Raw genomic sequence first — 23,597 nt, 5'->3', positions numbered from 1 at the left:
AACATGTCTTTCAAACAGTTTGGATATGGTTGGCAGAATATATATTGGTTTGTAATTATTGGGATTTGATTTTGAACCATTTTTGTAAACAGGTATAAAATCAGTTGAGATGGGAGATTATTTTAGCAATACTTTAATTAATTATATGGGAAAAAGATGGAGCAGTAATATTATCACATTTCTTTTAAGGTGAATTGACTATTTCATCAACTCCAGTTGATTTCTTAGAATTTCACTTTTTCAGTTCACTTGTTACATCTACACTTGACAAAAATGGAATTGTGAACTGCACATTTTCAGGGATTTTAGACTTAATAAACTCTTCCAACTTTGTACTTGTTAATGTAGTATTCAATATATTGGAAGTTATGTTGGTTACATTAACTAGGTGCTCCTTGAATCTGTTAACAATGTCATGTAAATGATCGATTAATGTCCTATCAATTGTTAGTTGTATCTTATTCTTTTTGTTTGGAGTAAAATCCCTCAGAATCTTCCAAATTTCTGTTGAACTGTCTGTATTTTCAACCAGTGTTTTATAAAAATTTCTTTTAGTATATCGAATCATAGCCGTACATGTTTTAATCAAAACCAAATGAAGATACATACAAACCTAATCTAAATATCAGTTATCTGAACCATTCTCCCCAAAGTCAATGTTTTGCAATCAGTCCATCCCCATCCCAGTTATTATATTCTTTTACAAAATTCTGACTAGTTTTAATTAAGAACGTTTTTCACAATATACAGCTTTTCACATTATAAGTCTCTCTGACTTTTCTAACAATCTGCAAAGCAGCCCTAGGAGAAATACATTACCTTGGCCTAAGGTTGACCATGGCATTCCATCTTGTGTTGAAAGCAGACCTGGTTCTCTGGCTTGCTAAGGTCTCAACATTTTCAGTTTCAGTATCAATATTTCCAGCCACCTTAGCAACCACAAATCCATCCAGAGTGAGGCGAAGAGGAAAACCAATCTCAGATGAAATGGCCTTGTGATGGTCAGCAAAGCTAAATATCCTTTCAAAATTCAGCATCCTGTTCAAAGTTGAACTTGCCAGTGATGCCATGCCTGTAAAGTAAAAAGGATAGTGTTTGTAAAATACATCACCTGCAGATATGTCTATAGATAGTTAAACTTGTTCATCTTAGTTTTACAGTCCACTTTTATTATTTTCCTGAAATCAACGCAGAAGAAAAATATACCAACAAAAACATTGCAACAAAAATTCAAGAGAAATTATAAATGTTGAGAATTATAGGTAATACTGCTTATAACAATAATCATGTAGCAAATTGATGATGGAATGGGGATGCAAAGAATGTGTTCAATGAATGAAAGGTGGAATTAAGTCGTCATTAATTAAAATGTTAAATTTTCATTATTATTATTATTATTATTATTATTATTATTTAATTTTTGAGAAAACATATATTACCTCTGTGATGAAGAACAATAACTGTCAGCAATAACAATCAAAGGAATGACACCTAAATTAATGATATCATAAAAGTATTAACATTATCCTGAAATTTATAAAATCCTATTTTGTAAAAACTATTAACTGAAGTTTACCTTGGCCGCTGATGAATGGTAGAATTTCCTCAAGATCATAATAACCAATCTCATTGCCGAAGAATTTAATTAGCATGTTTCCTTCATACTTCTCATATTCTCTTGGTGAAACTTTCAGCTGCAATTCAGAGAATGATTTTGTGTTTGTGAAATATTTGCACCCACTATGATGTCCCAAAATTAAAAAAAAATTACACATTGTTTTAATAATTGTTATAATGGCATTAAAATCTAATACAAACATGCCAACAATGTTTTTGTCTGAAAGTCCAAAAGAAAGTCCAGAATTATTTTTAAAAATGGCAAATTGTAACAATGACCTATGACCCTAATCAGATCATCTACAAATTAGAGCAAATTAGAATATCAAATATCATTTGTTTACTACAAGTGGTTTTTGTCTATTTGTGCTAAAACAATTTACAATAGTATGAAAAATTAAATAATGAATCAATGTGCAGACTGAACATAACAAATATGCATCCCTTCTGCGATTTTAGTGGAAGCATAAACTACAAGCTAGAATTGTACAAAAATAGAGTATAAAATAATATTCATATAAAACTAATAGTATCAGGAAAAATATAAACTCCTTTAAACTGTTCACTGGGAACAAAAAACAATAGTGGTTACTTTCAAAAAGGATTTATTTGAACATAACATGCATGAACACACTCACCTATAGCACAAGTAACATGGGTCATGCATGCACATTTACTCATTTTACATGAAATATAATTTTCATTACAAAAATCTAACACTACTTTTATTTAACCAAAGTCTATTCAATGCTGATTTTACTGATCTGCTCTTTAATTGTCATGAAGAAACTTCCAGACAAAAATTATGGATCTCTGTGGTCTTTTACAATGGTGGCCATGTACTAAACTTGGGTCAAAATAAAAATTCATCGAGTGGAATCTTCACAATTGAAGGTAGTACAAATTTGTTTATCACTATGCGTATCTTTCATTGTGACATCACAGTGCATGACATTAAATCTGTATTATACAGGATCAAACCTTCAGGTTCATTTCATCCAAAAATGTTATCATACTTTAACGTTGATTTTGCTGTATGCATCTCTCAAGGCATCTAAATAATTACCTTCCAAAGGAATATGGATGCATATGAATCCAAATGAAGTAAGTACTTGTCATTTAAATGTATGTAGAATCAAATTCTAAAAAGTGACACTCTTTACTGAAATAATCGGTGTTCAATGCCTCCATGATCCATGTGACTTGTACCTTTGCAGATATCATGCATTAAGATTTAAGCCTGTACTACTCGACAGTGGCAGAGGTATTAATGAATTACATGTGAAGAAAAATTTTATAATAATAAAAATCTGATGTTGCTGACAGAAATTGTCTTTATATCTCCTTACCAAAATACAAAGGCATATGTTCAAATCATTCTTCAAAAATATAGTACAATGTGGATTAATCGCAACTTTTTAGAGTTATAGGTCTACCCCTATGTGACTTTTCATACAAAATTGTTCACTATAAAGGGATATTTTACTGTCAGTTATCAGTTTGTATTACTGGTACCTTTTGTTTGATTGAGCTAATATGAGGGCTGGAATCCTGTGAGACTCTATCACTGCTGCTGTCCGGTCCCATATATGCCCTCATAAAGGAGTCAAGGCCTTTGGCTACATACCCAACCTATTTATCAATAATAGTAGCAGTGTTAATAATAACAGAAGTAGATGTAGTAGGATAATGTCAGTAATGAGTAAATATTTCAGTTTCTTTAAATACTTTCTATCATTTCTTAAATTGGTAATATAAATTAACATACAAGATGTAAGTCTTGCATTAATCTTTATAGCTGCAAGCAATCTTTTTTAATAACTTTCAGATCTTATTGATAACAATTATTAAAAAATATATTCATAACCTTAAAAAGATAAGGATATTGTATGAATAGAGCTTTGTACATGGTACGTAAAAGGAAAATATGGCCTCAATTTCATCAACACGCTGTAGAGTTAAGTGAAGACCTGACACAGTTAAGAGAAGACTTGAGATTGGTTAAACTTAATTTTGACATGCATTTGAAAAAATCATATTACCTGATAAAAGAATTAAAAAATTGTGCAAGTCATGATTAGGTTGTATTGTGGGGTGAGGACTGTATTCAAATTAAGGTGTTGACCAAGAAATTTTTGATGAAGGACTGCATGTCACTTACCTCTGCTATGGGATTGGACTGGGAGAACAATTCCAGGCTAAAGCCATAAAATGCTGCTCTTGGACTGACCTCATTGGGAGAGAAGAAAATGGTCGTTTGCATGGTATTGCCTATCCTCCACGAGGCTGAAAAATTAGTAAACGTAGTATAAATAAAATTGCACCATCAAATGACAATCATATTTAACATATCTGTATTGGACTCATAACCATATTCTGTTGTCAAAAAAGGGATAATTCAGATACAAAGCAAAATAACTTTCTCAGCCAAAATTGTAGAAACAGACAATTATCAATTGCAACAATTTGCAAGAATATATTACATCTAATTAAATCATAGAAAATTCTCCAAATCCCTACCTCCAAACAACAGGGAACATGTCATGAGCAACAAAAGAATAATCCACTTGAAGAATAAGGAACAAGAAACAAGAGTTCTAAGTGGATCTGATATCATTCATCTGCCTTACTTAATTTAACCTTTGACACTACAGCCTGATCAAAATTCTTTCTAAAGCTGAAGGCATAATTAATATGCATAGTTCTTGGTCATAATTGATGTAATCAAAGATAATGATAGTCTACATTCATTTGCCAAGTTTGATAGATATTGGACCAGAAATACAGTCTTTAAATCTTGAGGTAACAAGCCAGCCAATCAGATGCATGGTATGCCATTAATAGGTGAATTAATTTTGGTCTCAAGAGAGGTAACAAGTTTAGCCAATTACATACAAAATTACCTCATTAATATGTAATGGTCTTGCTCATAATCAAACTCATATAACATCTTGATAATAAATGAATAATTTCCAATTTTGATCAAACAAAATTTTATCAGAAATACAGCTGCTAGAGTATGGATAAAGACAATCAGATGCAAGGATATGTTATTGATATTCTTAACTTCGTTTATAATCACACTCAACTAAGATCTTGATAATATGGGATCATTTACCAAGTTTGATCAAAATCCTATCAAAAATACAGTCGCTAGAGTGGAAATACGAACTTGGCCAATTAGAGACGAATTCACCTCATAAATATGTATAAGTCTCACTCATAGTATAAATCATCCAATAATATGTAAAACAGACACCTAATTACCAAGTTTGATTAAAATATGGTCAGAAATAGTGTTCCTCAAGTGGTAAGAAGCACAGTCAATCATATACAAGACCATATTATTAATATGCATAGATCCTGCCCATAATAAAAAAACATTATTGTCTTGATGATAAAAGCACATATGCAATGTTTTATAAAAAATATTATCAAAAATACATGCAGTAGCTAAAGTGTTGACAAGCTCAACAAATCAGATGCAAAATTACTTCATTAATACATATGGAATTTGTCCATATTTTTTCTTATCAATGACCTTGACAACCTAACCCTATGTACCAAACTGAATTAAAACTGGATTAGAAATACAGTCTCCAGAGCGATTACAAGCTAAGACAATCAGATTCAAGACCACCTTATTAATGTGCATCAATCCTGTGCATTATGAAACTAGTCTGACAGCTTAGAGTCATGTACTTAAGTCTGCTTTTTGGTCTCAACTACACAACACTGTAGATTTTTGTAAACCATCTGCCCAACTCAACGTCTTTTTGTTTCTTTCTTTGCTAAGAAAAATCTGCACTTTGCCTGCAGACCTCCTAAATAGTCATTGTTACAGTTAACTAAATAAAGGTCAGTGGTATTTATATTTGTTTTTCCAATCCACTCATTCATAGCAGTGTTGAAACATATATTTTGCCTAAAAGTCATGGTTGTTCGTTGTGTTCAACAGTACAGTTATGTAATGAAATTGATCCATTCCTTTTGATTGTGGTTGTAAATTACGGATGGTAACTGACTGCAGCAGTCACTTAAGACAGATTTTTCTGTATGGTCTGATAGAAATCAGATCAGAAATATGGCCACCAAAGTGTTAGCAATTGCTGATGTTCAAGTAACAGAGAAAATACATTACATATGATGGATACATACCAAAAGCTTACTTGACAATCAGTTGAACTAAACACACAATTCTAATCGTAATTATAGTTTCTAATTCTAAATCTTCCTAATACATGTAGCAGAATGAATACTAGAAAATTTTGTTTAAAAGATTCTGCACAAACACTAAATAAATACTGAAAAGGTGAATACACTTCATTTAAATTATGCAAAGTTATTATTATGGAATAGATAATTCCTATGACATGTAACACAGTAATATGGGACCAAATTATAATTACAGAAGACACTTACACAATAGTCCAGATGATCCCAAAATATCAAACAACTCATATTTTTTTTATATATAAACTCTTTTAACAGCAAGATCTTTTAATAAGCAAAATACTAATGAAAAATTAACATTTTTGATTAAAAAGATGCAAATTAAATACTTACAATCATAGATATTTACTTGCATAAAACTGGAAAAGAATCGATTTGGCTCAAATCTCTTTGCAAGACGAAGGGCCAAAGTTGCATTGCGTGCCCTGAAAATACAAATGAAGACACACTGGTTTGTAAACCTTCCATGAAATTACCCTCATGCACAATAATTTTTCTTCCAGCATTATCAAGGAGATCATTTCTTACATCCTAGGAACTTACATATATATAAGAGAATTATATTTATAATAGGTGACCTTCAGCAGTTGTATGCAGGAAATCTTTAGGAGGAAATCCGCTTAACAGCTTATGCACCAGACACTCTGATAATTATTTCAATAGGAAAACAGTATCAAGTATAATTAGACCAATCTGTAGTTAGTTTCCAGGTCCCTTTTGTACACCCCATGCATAGCATGCATCATAACTTCACCTTATATACAGTCACATGTTTAAGTTGCCTATATCATTTTATTTGAATGGAAAGTCACAACCTGACTGAATTGATTCTAAAGACATATTGTGAGGTAAAAATAAAAATCATTTTGCCAAAGTGAGAATGGTTGTCATTTCTGCATTTACAGAAAAAAAATTGCTCACATTGTGGATTCACATGGATGAGTGGAGTTGGAAAGCTGTTCCAGCAGAGAGTATGCAAAGCTGCCCACATTCTCAGAGGTCTCATGCCACAGGGAGCGTGCAATCATTTCAAGTTCACTGTGAGTTGGATCTGTCTTGAAAATTAGGTGCAAACCAGCCATTCGAATCTCATCCATATCTTCATTGTCAAAGTAGCGCTGCATGAAGATTTTCTTTACCTGTGGAATAATAATAATTATAATAATAATTATTATTATTATTATTATTTTTGTGAAATGATATGTATGGCAAGTTGGAACAAATGCCAGATTCCACAAAAAGCAATGTTAATCACCCTGTGAGGGTCAACCAAAGGGTCTGAAAAATTTGTTTTATGTGATTCACCTTACCAGTGACAGGGAATACAATGCACTAGAATGACTGATAGTATGTATCAGTTTAGCTTTGGATGTTTGCTTGAATAAAGGATAAAATTCCATGCATCCCACCTCCACCCCTTCTGCTACATTATCATGTAATTAAACTTTTGATGTCACATTTCAAATGAATTGCATATATATGTTGTCATTAACTTTTTAAAAACTTATTCTTCTTGAATCTATTACTTATTTGCATTATTATACTTAAGCAACAATTATACCATCTTACTCTCTCACATTCATCTGTCACAGTAACATAGAAATATATGATGTTTTCAAATGTTTTGATCACATTCTACATTTTCATCAGCTAGTTACAAACATAAAGTATGTGTGATGATTATAATTCAGTAATTCACATTAGACTACAGTTTATTTATGTATCTTAATTTTGTTTCCCAGACCACTAACACTGACTGGTGTCAATCCCAAGTTGAATAGTTAAGAGTTAAAAACACTGATATATCACAAAGCCTAAGTGATGAGTCAGTGTTTTTTGGTTTCGTATAAGCTATTATATGAAAACATGTCTAAAACTACAAGAAATTAGTTTTGAAGAATATACATGTATCTCCCCATGCATGACATGCTTTGGCAAATAACAAATACTTTGTTTCCTGTTATTTTCTTAGTTTATTTTATTTCCTCACCCTGTCATTATTTCTTCAGTTGAGTACAAGAGATTATGTGCTCATGTGATCTGGCCTTCCTCACACGCTCTGTATTCTAGCCTTAATGATATTTAATTTATGATCTATTATTCTTTCTTCATACTATCTTTCCTCCTTCATTATACATTCAATTAATTATAATTTCTTATTTAATGAGGGTAGCTAAATCAGAATACAAATGTGTATAGTCTCCTTTTAGACCCTCATCTAATCTATTTTTCTATGTGTGGCAAATTTCTAGCTCACAAACAGAAAACTGCATAAGGATGAGCAAGGCTAAAAAATGAGGTCTCAATTAAGTTAGATCAAAACAATATTCTTTTTAAAAAATAATCATGTTAACAAACAGATCACAGAAAGAATAAATGACGATATACATTGCATGCACATAATGGAGAAATAAATGCTAATAACAGACGAATTATAACAAATCATTCAACAAGCGTGTTTCAAACATGTAAGATATTTTCCTTTCAAACTTTCAATAGATTTTACTGATTGATTATGAACATGCAAGGAGTTCAACATCCTTGTTGCAAATAGTTTAACCTATATCTGAATTGTTCAATAGTCAGTTGGTTAACTTTCAAGGGATTTTGAGAGGTTTATTTTAAAGTATAGGGCCAAATAAATTTAGTCAAACATTTTTTCCTGTATTACAATTTACATATAGTTAATGCTTTATACAAATTTCTTTGGTCACATTGTGCTATTTCAATTCATGGAATACAGTTTCAGATCACGTATTAAAAGAGACATCCACAATTAAGCAAGCAGCTCACTTCTGAATGGAGTTTATTCTTGTTAACTGGTTCTTAGTGCATTGGAAAGGTAATGTGATATAAACATTACATAAAATCAACATTTTATTTGGTAACTGTTGGTAATTTTAGAAAGTTAAATGCCTATTTAAAACTAAAGCTGGAACACTGTTCATGTCCTCATAACAAATTTTAACTTTTACTGTATGACTTTGAAAAATGACGGCATATCTCAAAGGGACCAAAAGATAAATATATATATTTAATACTAGTGGTACAACAATGTACCAGTATATTTGTACATTGCATTTCGCTATTCTGGAGATACATACTTCAATACAATTTCCTGCACCAGGATATTTTCATGGTGTTGCTCTTATCTTACAAATCTGTGTATTCCTCACAATATACCCAGATTGATTCAAGAGCTATATTTTCTTTTCCTCCTAGATATATGCTCATCAACAGATTGCAAAAGAATGTGAAATGTGATGCACAGTACTACTATTCAGCAGACTTTAATGAGGTCAAGACCAGGGGATATTTTTCTTGTTAAGAATTATAATTTATAAATTTCACTTTGCCTCATATGTATATGTTCTGTTACCAATGACACCATACAAAATAGTGTTTAATCCAGACTTCACACAGTTGACTTGTTCAGGAATGAATCCCTAACAATGTTGGATGAGAATCCTTTGATATGGTGGAAAGCTCAGCAGTACAAGTTTCTACTCCTTGCACAAGTAGCCAGGAAAAGGCTATGCGTTCCTGTAACTTCCATGCCATTGGAGAGAGTCTTTATTACAGCAGGAGACACTGTTACCACATAGAGGGATGCTTTGATTTTAGATGTTGTCAATATGTTAATTTTCCTCAAAACAAATATGTAGTCATTTAACATCTTGTTAAAAAATTATAAAAGATAGTTCAAATGTGTTGAGACATTTAAAACATTGCTCCTGTGAAGTTTCATTTAAAATACAGCCAAGAAATGGTGGTGAGATTTTTATTTGCTGATAATTTTACTGCTTAAAGGTGTTTGTAGACTTTTTCATTTTTATGTTGATTTTATCTGTTCAACTGATTACCATTTTAAGTCTTAGAAGATAACACCACTATTAGATATTTTTCAAGTAGGGTTTATCATCGCATCCCTAGTTAATAAATGAAATGAATACTGAAAGAGTAAATACACTTTACCTCAGCCTTTGCATGCTGAATGATGCGTCTGAAAGCATAGGCAGCAGTAAGTCGGGCAGTATAAGGTTTTGTCTTGTCTTCCACCACCTTCTTCAGTTCAGGAATAAAATCTTCTAATCCTGCATTGCCTATTGTCTTCAAAGCCAAGATTTGATCAGCTTTATCACCAGAATGCAGCAATTTCAGGATAGTCTGAAAAATGAAGACCGTACTAAGAAGAAGAAAATGCTAAACATCTGACTAGAACTTGTAACCAGAGCATACATCATTCTTAGGAATATAAATTATACATGCCTATTCACTGAATTTAATTTGCTATACTTGAGGTAAAGTGTAGCTTTAATTAACAATATGGTGACATTGTGAATGAATCTAACAGCTGAGCTCATCCAATTACAGTTCTTCCTTTCCCCTCCAGACTATCCCAACTTATACAAAATGATGATGTAGAAATGAGATATTCTTGAAATGCTAAATAATTTCTTGACAAACTTCTCCAGTTACTGAATTCAGAATCAGGCCACCACTCCAATTGATCTTGATGCCCTTCTGCCCTTTAAAAGAGCTAAACTACATGATGGTAAATATTTTCATTGTTGTTTTCAACATGCTCAGTCAGTTGAGTAAGATGAGTGTTAATAAATCCTCTGGACTGAATTGCATTGATCCACAAATTCTTAAACTTGTTGTATCAGTAATAATGAAGCCGTTAATGCATATTATAAACTTAAATTTAATGACTGTAATTTTTCAGATACCTTGAAATGTCCAAAGAATTAATTAAAAAAGGAGAAAACGTATTTCATACACGTAGAATTTAGAACACATCACTTATCCAAGGAAGAACTCATCAAATTTAACATATTTTTGGCTATTAAAAATGATTAAAGGTTTTTTGAATGGGATTGTTTTTCTTGTTCATCATGGAATTTTGATGCAAAAGTTGAACGGTTACAGGTTTGACAATTCCTCTTTAAACTGGTTTACATCATACCTAAATCAAAATCTTAATATTAGCTCTTACGAGCTTATACTATTCGTTCTGGGGTCCTTCAAGGTTCTGTTTTAGGCCATCTCCTCTTTCATATTCATGTACATGAATTTCCACTAAGTAACAAATTTACAAATACAGATTTGTTTGCACATGATGCAACTCTGCATACATCATGTTCAGATGCTGAGGATATATAAGCAAGACTATTCTCAGATATTTAACATCAGTGTTCAAAGTTGGACACATAAAAAAAAGTTGGTAATAAATGAAGGGTAAAACAAAATGTATAACTTTGGGGACATCACAAAAACCATATAAATCTGAATCGAGATTATTTCTTACCAAAAATAACCATCAGTTAGAAAATGTCCAAGATGGAAAAGCATTGGATGTATCTGTCGATAAAATTGTCATTCAAAATTGCCAAACTCAGTAGAACCATGAAAAGTTACCAATAGAAACTCACATTCTTTGCTACAATGTATATATTCTTCTAACTCTGGATTACTATTCAGCTGTATGGGAAAACTAAAGGAAATCTCAGCAGCATTTAAAAACCTTTAGAGATTATTCATCAAAAGCATTGTTTACAAAACTAAAATGGCTTACAGCATCTGAAAGAATTTATTTTTGCAATGGCTGTCCTTGTACATAAATGTCTTCATGGAGCTGCACCAGAGTATCTTTGAGATTTTTTCAGGCTTTATTCAACACTTTACCAGCTGAGATCAAAAGCACATGGAAACTTTCTTCCGTTGAAACTAAGAAAAGTGCAATGTAGGGAAAGTTTCCCATATTCTGGTAAAGTTCTGTGTAATAAGTAATCTAGATACAACTGGTACTGTATATATCAATAAACTAAAAAATGAGACAAAAGTTAATTTATCTGGTGGAATCATTTCTGAAAATTAAATTTTTCAACTGAGATTTCTTGCATACACTGGATCTGCTCAGCTCTCTGAGAAGAATTTCAGCATGTCACTGAACAAATCTCAATTAAAATCAATATATAAGAATGTGACCTGCAGATACATTACCTGCACAATTTCATTCTTGATCTTGCCATAGATCTGTTCAGCCTGACGGATCTTTTCTTCAATCTTGTATTGTTTGCTTTGGATGGCATCACGGCTGTTCTTTCTTGTCTCTTGCTCCAGGATTTTCTGCACAAGTACAAGCTGTTCCATCAGCTCTTTCCTGGCATCCAACATGTCTTTTGTCATTTTGTGTGACATGGTTCCTAAGTTCAGCCATGCAATGCGTTTCATCATTTGGGTGGGCCAAGAGGTCATTCCAGTCAATAAATCCTATTAAACATAAAAATATGCATATGTATGTCTATCCTGTATGTGAGCAGCACAGTATATTTTCATCTCTGCATTGTTCTATATGAATGGTGATGAGTATGATGTTCATAAGGTTGTCTGTGGAGGTATCATTCCATATATTTTGCAGAGTTAAAAATGAAGCATGTCAATTTATATGATATTTGAAGCTACTACATGGAATGTTTCTGTCAGAAACAGGCAGGAAGCTTTGACTGCTTTACATGCTCTTTCATTACCCAAATACCAATGCAACTATGTATGCACAAATTTACTCAGAAAAATAAGAGGATTGGTAAAGGACTTGGGGGGGGGGGGTTGGGGCTTTAATAACCAAGATGATTGTTTTAGAATTGAAAATCATGCACTATTGGCAAGGGTATTATTTGCTCCATCTTGTTAAGGAATGGAATTAAACTAATCAGATAAATTAAAAATATAATAACACCAAATATTTCTTAATACTTTACATTTTATCAATATAGTTATCCTATTATAGTACTGAAAATTTCAGTCCTCAAACAAAAGAAACAAGAGTGTTAATAAAATGCATCTTCACTTGCTTTCCCACATTGTCCCACCCCACCCCAAATCTGTTTCACTAGAGACTTACACAAGGGGTAAGAAAATACCCTGGGGATAATTTAACTTGCATATCTGAACTCATCGTTTCATGCCAGCAAGTGGTTATAACGTGACTGACTGGGAATATCTATAGTTTTAACATTATTCCCAATAGCTGGAGTCTGTGGGAATAGGTACGGTTCATGAAACAGATGTTATTTACAGGTATAAATTGGTATTTTCAAACTTAGTAATCATATATATGGTTATAGGGTAGGCACCTCGATAGTTTTGATGCTATGATCAAGAGGATAGGTTCCAGGGAGTAAGAACAGACCCAGAGCAAACATTCTGTTTCATATCTGAATATATATATATATATATATATATATATATATATATATATATATATATATATATATATATATATAGGCATTGAGTGTGGATCTCAGCTTTTGAAGTTGTAATATCTAGGCCACAACTAGATGGTCTTGGGGCATGACTCAGGTGTCCCACTCAAACCCCAATCTGACATATGTTGATACTTATTTGATAATCATATGAACCAATTCTAAGACATGTTAGTCTCATAATTTAGCAATTATATGCATTCAGAATTTATGTAACACAAATTCTACCCTACCATAGCTTCACCCACATGGGCTTTTTCAAAATTTCAGAATGGTTAAGAATATCTTCAGATGAAGGACACATTTTTAAATCATTCTTGTGAACCATACTGGATGAGTTATGTGACATAACATGCATGCAACCATCAATGCATGCATGTGCACACATCCAGACAGAGAGGATAACATACTCTCACATTCCTACATGTGTATAGGAACGTGCTTTTCTAATGCAGGATAACAGTGGGCAATATAACTTTTTCACAGTCTCACTGGTTTTGAGTGTGGAACACCATCACTGTTACCCTTCATCAATTGACTGTTGTATTTCATCACTGTGAGAAGAGAGCACATAAAGTGGCACATCCATCACCACTTCAGACTTCTTTCATAAAAATTAAGACAAACATTAAATGCAGCACATGTATATACTATAATGAGCAGCATTTAAAGTGATGTGTCTCACAAACAGGACATTTGACATTGATCGACCTAATTACATGTACAGTTTGTTTAATCCAATTTCTGGTTATAAAAAAAAACCATGTTGTAATAGGTTTTGTTTTTAAATTCATAAGCTCTTTATTATTTATGAAGGTAAATCAATTCTAGAACAAAGCAAAATTGTGGTCTATTTAATTATGGTGAAGGGGAGACTTTTTATTCACATTTGTATCATTGTACAAGCTATCTGCAGTACTAATGAATATGAAGGATTTTGTAATCTATCATCATGTAAGTGCTGTCTTTTGTTACATGACCTTCTGTTACAACCAAAGTGCCACAAACTGGCATCATTCCAGATTTCCATCTTAAGGATTCCTTCACAATGATGAAGCCAAATGTTACTGCAACACAATTACAGTCTAAAATGTGCAGTGGTTCAAGTTAGTGTCCTGTAAACATAATGTTGTATACTGATCAACCCAATTACAGGTATGGAGTATGTTGTCTGGTCTAGAGTCACCAAAGTCATTGTTGTAACTGTTATTTTTAAAAAAAATAATCTTGTCATTATTATATAGGAAATAAATCAATTCTAGATAGAGTCAAATTGAAGACCATATCATAATCTTTTGTCTGTCTCACTTCATTTTAAAGGTAACAATGCTGTAAGTGTGGGGATCTTAATGCATTGTGTAATGGGGTAATGTTTTCTATTGGCCAAACTTGTACTGCATTTCACTGAAAATTTTAGAATTTAAACATTTGGTGTGACCATTGGTATCTTAGCCTACTGACACAGTTTGCACTTGCAACATGCCTTTTTTATGTGATTATGTGAAAATAGTATTTGCTCCTAAAGGAAAAAATGTAAAATTATATTTTTAACAACATGATCACATAGAATTAATTAATTTAACTGCCTTGGATCACTAATATCAAAGGCAGTGAAGCATTTTTTCTTGGCTTCCAGAGCATTTCCATTATGAATGAAGCCCATGTGATTTAGAAGATGCGGACAATCTCAACAGAGCAATGAACAAAGTATACCTGTGCAATATTACTAAGCAATAAAAAAAGACAATAAATATTTCAAAAACATAACTAAACAAAATCGTACTCTTGAAGTATTTTTGAGCAGTCTGATGCAGTGTAAAGAAAACGAAAACAATTGCACAGCAAACATTATCCAAACCACAAACAGAAATATTGTTTGCCCCAAGACTCACCAGAACTCGTTTTATAGTCAAGACATGAGGTTCAGCATAAACCCCCAGGACGCTAAGAATAAATTCAGCAAACTCCGGTTTTACAGCTCCCTTCATAACACTCTTAATCAGGATATCTACACTTGGGTAACTGCCAACATAGGGAAGGATGTTATGAAGGGTGTACCTACAAAACCAGGAAAATAAAGGATCATTACACAAATTTAATGAAATTGATAATCTTTTACATTGGAGATATTCTTGGTATTTAAACCACTGAATACAAAGGATCCTTATTTGTCCAATGCATATTATAATACTTTTGAAAGAAAATATAATATCATGGAAAGAAAAATATAATATTAGGAAAGAAACTGTAATATCATGCAAAGAAATAAGTAATATTAGCCTTTCCAATACCTATCATCAATCATGGCGCTCATGTGTCATACTTTTTTCTTTTATTCACTCAGCAATACGTCCATTTGTTGAAAAAGTGCATACTGTAGGACACCCAAGTTCAACATCAAACAGCCATATTTTTCACCTTTTTGATATTTTGTAATTATTAATTTTCCTGAGATTTAGCTTAGGTAAAATATAAAAAAATCAGGTAGACTTACCACATATGTGTATAACGTATCTACATTGGTACTGTTATTTTAATGAACTTTCCAATTGATTTGAAAACTCTAAGTTCAGTTACATAAATGAAGAAAATGCAAATGGCACAAAGGTTTTCATATGAATGCTTACCCTTCAAATGACTCAGAGCCAAATTCATTCACTAAATCTACAAGAGTTTGCCTGCTGGTCATCTTCATAAATCTCTTCAATTCCATATACACTATACCTGCCTCTTCTTTCACCTCTTCATTAGTGAATTCCTTGTATACTCTCAAAAGATCCTTGATCTAAAATACAAGGAATTAATGTTTTTTTTTCTCTCAAAGTTAATGTTATTATGCATTACTGTACCAGAGAGTTAGAGAGACAGTGGATTACTTGTTATAGTGGTATCTGGATAAACAAAAGTACAATACAACCACCCCCAAAACATAAATAGTCTAGATAAAAACAAAGAGATTGCTTAATTTTATTTTTAAAGGGAGATGAAAAAACACTCTCACCCCATTCAAAGTATGACAGAATGGAGTTCTTAAGACCAAAAAGAATTGTCACTATTTTATGTTGCATTAACATTGACAGTAGAAGTTCCAATTTTTACCTTCTCCATATTTCCCAACTTGAAGAATCTACACAATTAATGAAGTAATTATCTGATTCCTACTAGTTTTAAATGAATCTTTATTTTTATGAAAATTAAACTACAAATTTCTCCTTGATCATTAGGAAAAATAAAATGGAACTTAAGAAAATAAACATAAAAAGTTTTATGTCCAGCAATCTCCATGCAAGATACTTGATCAAGACTTGCAGAAAACAAATCAAAATTACTTTATCGTAGATAAATCTCTGGTCAAAGTAAGGATATCCCTCAGTGAGGTCAGAATCATCTGGAACAAGTGAGGAAGGATTCCAGGATTGCTTCTTTTTCTCAGGCATGTCAGCAACCAAACCACTCTCCTGAGTCTTGGGTGATTGGGGGCTAGAGATCTGCTCCTCAATGTTCTTTGAGTCACTGAACACCAATGTCTGACTGCAAGGTCACATTATATATATATATATATATATATATATATATATATATATATATATATATATATATATATATATATATATATATATATATATATATATATATATATATATATATATATATATATATATATATATATATATATATATAATGAAGATATTTCCTCCTGTGTAAAATAAATTTCACTACAAGAAGCAATAAACTAAAAGATGCATTCAACCATGCAGTTGGTAATATAATAGTTACTGGCATATGGAAACTATGACTTTATCTTTCTCATAAAGTTCTTCTGTATCCATGAAGCAGGGTCACATCTCCATTAAATCTTCAGTTTTCTCAATTCATCACTTATGCATATATATATATATATATATATATATATATATATATATATATATATATATATATATATATATATATATATATATATATATATATATATATATATTCACAGTTGAGTGCCCTGACCAAATAAGTAAAACAGAAATGCCCATTGGAAAAGAACTGTTCTGTTCCACTTTTGAAAAGTGGTATATAATAATTCACACTACATGAGGAAGTATTCTTATTTAATAAAATAATTAATGTATAAGTTATTTTATTTGAGATTTAATATATTTATTGTATTGATTAAAGAATACATGTACACTGTATACTGCTGTTCTTTAATTATCATACGAAATACCTGGTACAATGAATATTCTGCATTCATCTAACTTAGGCACTGAGTAATGCTAAAACACGTTCTATGTCTTCTAATTCCTCTTACAGAGAAAACCTAATTTCCCAGGTGGAGTTTATTTGTGAAAAGTTTGAGTATTGTTTCTGTGTGATTATCAAGTAAGCATAAGTCACTGCATAAAGTGAACATTTGCACAATTGATTATCCAGGCACATTTTATAAAATGTAAAACTTGATAACAGTTTCCTTGTTAAAACAATTTTTTTTTTATTTAAGCAGGGGTCCCATTTATGCAAAATTGTGGACTATAAATTAAACTTTTCAGGCAGAATAACCCAGTAACAACAAACCAATGTATCAGTTTCATGCAACACTGACTTATTAATACCACATAATAATGCTCTGGAAATATATCCCTAATATGCCCTGATTAAGTAAATTCTAAATTCAGTTACTTTATGAATGTAACAAAACTTCCGCCCAGTTCACTGTAGGCAGTAAATGAGTGTACGCTCTCTCCAACAGCACCAAGAATCAGAAATTGATGAGATGTTCCCTGGACAGAGTAGCGAACTTGTGACTGACTGCTCATTGGATCAAACTGAAATTGCAAAATTTCATGAAGTTACAAATGAAGGTAACATACATTAACCTCCTAATAATCGCAACACTTTTGATCCGCTTCATAACCTAGAAATTCAAATTAACAAATCTCTACCCCTTCCCAAAAAGAGAAGAGAAAATCTGTGCCCAGAGGCATGTATTCTTGTTCAGGGATAAAGACATCAACAAAAATAAATTTAAGATGCAGGTACTTTACTGTGTTCACAAATATTAAGCTGGAAATTTCTATAGAGAATAAATTTTAAAAATATGTAAGGTGGCAGGTCTTGCTGTTTTGAACAAAATTTTGGTGTTAAAATATTTGCTATAATTTTGGGATCTTGAAATATCTGATTAGGTATAGTCTACATCTAAAAAAGTTAAACTAAATCATGTGGAGCTTTTTGCTGAAAATAAATTCATGCCTTAATCCTTCCATGATATTTGCATATTGATATATGATTTCAAGAACACAATAAATAACAAAAACAACAATAATGAAATGATGATGATGATAAAGACATAAACAGTGAGAAAGACTGGTTTGTGAAGCATATATTACTGCTGATAAAATCTGTACAAAGAAAAATAATGACAATAAATGAATGATAGTACTATCTATTACTGATATCTTACTTTCTTCTCCAGACATTCATAGCAATTATCATAACTGAAGATGGAGTGCAGGTAGTAGGGCCTGATCAAGCAATTATTGTAGTTGCGGACCTTGGTCAAAAACAAACCCTCGTTTTCATTAGTGAATTTAGCTGGGTCCAACATGTAGGTGGTTTCACATTCACCTGCAACACTTTCCTGTAAAATTAACATGACCAATGTTAGTTATATAAATGAAAATTTAGTGGAATTGCTAAATAAAGGGTTGTTTTTTTTAATAAATAAAATTGCAGTCTAAGTGGAAAAAATATCTTTTAGGAAATGAATGTACTTTCTCTTCCTATTTCCTGCCATGATTTAGTTATTTGATTTGACAATTTTAGTTTCTGCTGTTTAATCATTAAGCCAGAAACACACAAAAAGGTATTATACCATGTTCATGGATACATTTTTGGTACAAGAAATAGAACTCAAAAGAACCTAAATTTAAATTTGTTCTCATATTTAATAAGTACATTTCAGTTATAAATGACTTAGTTCCTAGCAATTCAAAAAGATTGTTTAATATATATTGAAACTGTACCTGTTTGTTTCCTATCTCAGAGAGATAATCAATGGTGCCAATGCTGAAGTTAATTTTATATTTACCTAAAACCATTTAGATTTTTCTCATTATATATTGCAGTCCATGAATTATGAACTGCAACTTAATTTTTTATCTCTTCCATTCATTACCAAATTAGTTTTTTCTTCAATTTTATCAATTTTATCTATTTTTGTTGATGAACAAATCCAGGATTTAAAAAATTTCCCTGATGAATATTTGCATTAGTACAATATGTAATGTGTAGTTATAGCTTAATTTACGTTAGTTCAAAAACAACGATCGGTATGTTATAAGTGAAATATTAACTATGGTGGATCAGAAAGTAGATAACGAGGAAAATCATTTTTTTAGGATCTTGTTCCCAATACCACTCTGCCAATATTTTAACTCCTCTATTATTCTGAACACAAACCTTGAAATAGTCACACCAATGAGTGTATAAATATTGCAATATTCAAGCCAATGTCTACACTTTGGTGAAAAAGTCACTTTTACATACAGGAAATTTCAAATGAATAAATGAATAAGAATTATTCCTTTAAGATTAATTTTATTTGTCTGCATGATCATCTTAACTGTAGCCTGAAATGTAAAATTTGTTGTGATTGCTTTTTTACACCTTGCTGGTGATGCAAATAAAACATAACTGTAATGAACTGACAAGTGGTCAGATGAAAGATGATAATTCAGAGGGCTTACAAAGATTTAAGTGGCAGGAAAAATACCTGAAATAATTCGACTATCATATCATACTATTACAAACTACTGAACAGGTTTTACAAAAAAGGGATACATAGAAAATTTTGATAAACAAGACAAAAAATTACAAGCAAAATGGTTGATCATGTCCTTTCTTCTCTTGTTTATTCCAATTTTCTGACAATTGTATTCAATCTTTGCAGGACCTGTCCATGCATTTGAATGTATCAGTGTTCTTTTTTCTGAGAGCACTGTTGACAGAAGATTAAAGAGTTTAGGAAGCAAAGAAAGATTTCTCATTAGTATCTTAAATAATATATTTCATACATTAAAGAAAGATAAACTGGACAGTTGAAAACCAACATTCCAGATTAAGTTTTACCAATGAAATAAACATTACTTTGGACAAAATTGAAAGTATATGTTTGGAAAAAACATGATGAACAATATCAACCTGAGCATTCAGTTCTGTACATTGCACAATTTGCCATTCAAGAATATTTCAGCAATGTTTTATTCAGGTATGTCCTACATTAGTTAGAAATCTGACCTCATTGGATGGTAACAATGACTATGACAAGTGCACCAGCAACTTTTATGAAAATAAGTGGCAAAATGTTTCTAAATGGGGAACAGACATTCCAGGAAGATAAACAGCAAGTGTGTGATTCTTGGAGGACAAAACTATGAAAGAATTTTGTTTTTAAAACACTGAATCATTATACAAATGATCACAGATCCTGGACTTCAATATTAAAAAGATTATATGCTAAATAATTAAATCCAAGCATGAAACTATAGGAATGGTGAGCAATTTGCTGAAGTAAGTATTCCCCTGCTTTCCCCTACCCCATGACGGATATGTGTCCATAATAAAAAAGAGCCTGTGGGCTACATCTGGTCTGCATCCTGGATTTATCTGGTTAATTTTATATTTATGGCCTGCCTTGGAGGAATCTCCACATGTCTGATATTTACTCTGTTTCACAACAATCTGCTAAACATTGCAAGATTAGCTTCATTTACACAAAAATTAGCAGGCTGCTGAAAATGAAAATGTCTTACAAAAGCCAAGGAACCACAAGGATTTGTTAAAACATGTTCATCTTTATATAATGACCACATGATGAACCAAGTTTCACAGTGATCCATAAAAAGCTGCAAGACTACTTTCGATTCACAATATTCTATCTAATACTGTATTCAACTGTGAGACACAAAAGGCAATAAATCAAACAATAATTGTGAAGACAAAGTAATTTGTAAATATGGACATCTTAAAGTGATAGCCTTAACATCTACAAAGTTTCATGGTGACAACTGTGAGACAAGTTGTGTTCACAAAATTCTGTCATACATTAAATAATTCACAAGCACAAAAGTGCAATAACTCTAATAAAAATGCAGGAGAATAAATATTTCTCAATTTGTATGTCTTCAGGTGATGATCTCAATGTTTTCCAAATGTTGTCATTGTGATCGAATGAAGTATGTGAGACTAGTTGTGTTCAGCATATTCTGTCGAAATATGTTAAAATGTTCTATCGAGATCCTGTAACTGTGATACAATGGAACTTCCCAAAGTGTAAAAGTTTCTATTTGCCTTCCCTCGACCTTTAATTGTTCTGTTGATAAAACAACCTATTCAGTGACAAATGCACATTAACTTCTAATTTGTTATTTTATATTGTTAATTATTAAAGGTTTTAAATTTGCCTTTTTAACAATTTATCCAATTTTTATATTTTACTTTTGTTTTCTTTTAATTTTTCCATTTTTTTAATTGTTGACAATTTCAAGTGAAAAATAAAATAGAGAAATGGGCAACAGAAACAAGGAGTCACCCAAATCCTCATCTCAGCCAAAATGTTTGTTAGGAATCAGAAGGTTTCTGGAGTTTTTTTTTTCTTCTATGTTACAAAGATATCCATTATTTTTTTAGGAGTTTGCTCCAGAAACAAAAGTGTGAATGATAGAGGGACAGAGTGTTCACAAATATGCACAAAAATAATAAGACTGAAGAATTTATAACATCAAAGGCACATCAAGACCACTAGTCTAATATGTGCACAAGCTTCATAGAGATATCTTGATCGATTGGCTGAACAATTATGAATAGCAAAAGTACACCAACACCAATAGGCAAATGTGTGTACTAAATTTCATGCAGATATCTTAAACTGTTTTGGAATTTTGCCTGGAGCTTTCTTTTGGAGAAATGACAGTATAGAGAAAGGCTGGATTACAAAAACATTACAAATATTAAAAATGAAGAATTATGAAAAGCAAACGGTATATCTTGATCACCAGCCCAATATGTGTGAAAGGTTTCATATAAGTATCTTAAATGGTTTTGAAGCTTTGCTACTGGAACCATAAATGAGAATGATATCTGGATGACCAAACAAATGCACAAAAGAATTAAAATATTGACATGAAAGAATTGTGAATAGCAAACTGCAAATTTAAACCACTAGTCTAATAAGTGTACCAAATTTCACAGAGATATCTGAAACCCAGTTATTACGTGTGAGAACAACAGATGGGTGGTTAGACCAAAACCTTAAAAATACTGACACTAAAGAATTGTAAAAATTGAAGACACATTCACACCATTAGTTTAATATGTGAACAAATGTCACAGAGATATCTTTAATGGCTCTGGACTTTGCCTCTAGCAACAATAGTCAATAATAGATGGATGCACAGAAACATTAAACATATTTCAACTGAAGACTTATGATTAGCTCAAGATGCTGGACCACTAGCTTCACATCTGGCAAAGTTTCAAGAAATATCTTAGGATGTTTTGGGAGCTTTGTACCAGAAATAAGTGTCTAAATGATGGAACAGACAAAGGGAAAAAAAATGTTACAAATATTTAAACTGAAGAATTGTGAATAGAAAAAGAACATCTACAAAACTAGTCTGATATGTGTACCAAATTTCAAAGAGATATCTTTAATAGTTTTGGAGTTTTGCCACAGAAACCAAAATATGATAATGAACTGACACAAATGACACAAGGTACATTTTTATTATATTTATATATGTGTATAAAGTTTCACAGAAATACCTTGAATGATTTTGGAGTTTTTATCAAAAAACAAAAGTGTAAATGATGGATAGATATATCAAAAAGCCAATGGATTAAAACATACATATTGAAACTGAAATTTTTAATCGCAAACATTACATTGAAACCATGAGTCTAATAAATGTATTGAATTTCACTGAATTGTATTAAATAGTTTTGGAGTCTTCCTGCAGAATCTATGAATAAGGATGGGGAAACAAATGGACAAAAAATTGACAAGATTGAAACAAACAAACTCTGAAAAGGAAATGGCACATTTGAATCACCAGTGTAATATGTGTACCAATTTCCATGGAGTTATCTCGAACATCTTTGCAGTTATGCTCTAGTAATGAAAATATGACAGACACATATGCCAGCATCATTGGGCATACAAACTGTAACATTTGATAATTACCTCCATAACTCGGTAGAACTTTTTCCCAGTGCCAACACTGCTATCACTGTTGCTGCTTCGGATGCTGGCCTGAGCCTCGAATGACTGGCGTTCATTGAAGTTGATCTCAAACAAGCTCAGGAAACCCTTTTTAAAGTTAACGGACCAATAGGGATCATCCTTTTCTGTCTTAATGTCACTCACATGACCACGAATGTAACTGAAAAAAAGACTTCAACTGCTGAACAATCATATTTTCTTTTGATATA

General features: G+C 31.7%; 1 protein-coding gene across 1 annotated transcript in view; it reads right to left on the bottom strand.

The window, feature by feature from the left end:
* Nucleotides 1-23,597, bottom strand: part of LOC149771449 (uncharacterized) — a 54,262-nt gene that overhangs the window by 22,512 nt on the left and 8,153 nt on the right. The window contains exons 5-18 of the mRNA XM_089948436.1: nucleotides 23,350-23,548; nucleotides 18,571-18,747; nucleotides 17,787-17,932; nucleotides 16,448-16,649; nucleotides 15,746-15,903; nucleotides 15,011-15,176; nucleotides 11,857-12,126; nucleotides 9,826-10,017; nucleotides 6,772-6,989; nucleotides 6,184-6,275; nucleotides 3,779-3,903; nucleotides 3,133-3,249; nucleotides 1,577-1,694; nucleotides 820-1,072 (exon numbers count right to left, since the gene is read on the bottom strand). Of these exons, the coding sequence (XP_089804562.1) occupies nucleotides 820-1,072; nucleotides 1,577-1,694; nucleotides 3,133-3,249; nucleotides 3,779-3,903; nucleotides 6,184-6,275; nucleotides 6,772-6,989; nucleotides 9,826-10,017; nucleotides 11,857-12,126; nucleotides 15,011-15,176; nucleotides 15,746-15,903; nucleotides 16,448-16,649; nucleotides 17,787-17,932; nucleotides 18,571-18,747; nucleotides 23,350-23,548 (2,433 nt within the window). The remainder of the gene's footprint in view (nucleotides 1-819; nucleotides 1,073-1,576; nucleotides 1,695-3,132; nucleotides 3,250-3,778; nucleotides 3,904-6,183; nucleotides 6,276-6,771; nucleotides 6,990-9,825; nucleotides 10,018-11,856; nucleotides 12,127-15,010; nucleotides 15,177-15,745; nucleotides 15,904-16,447; nucleotides 16,650-17,786; nucleotides 17,933-18,570; nucleotides 18,748-23,349; nucleotides 23,549-23,597) is intronic.

Source organism: Sinohyriopsis cumingii, unplaced genomic scaffold, assembly GCF_028554795.1.
Source record: "Sinohyriopsis cumingii isolate HCF-2022 unplaced genomic scaffold, ASM2855479v2 utg001851l, whole genome shotgun sequence".
Taxonomy (NCBI): domain Eukaryota; kingdom Metazoa; phylum Mollusca; class Bivalvia; order Unionida; family Unionidae; genus Sinohyriopsis; species Sinohyriopsis cumingii.
This window is presented reverse-complemented; position numbering and strand designations above follow the sequence as displayed.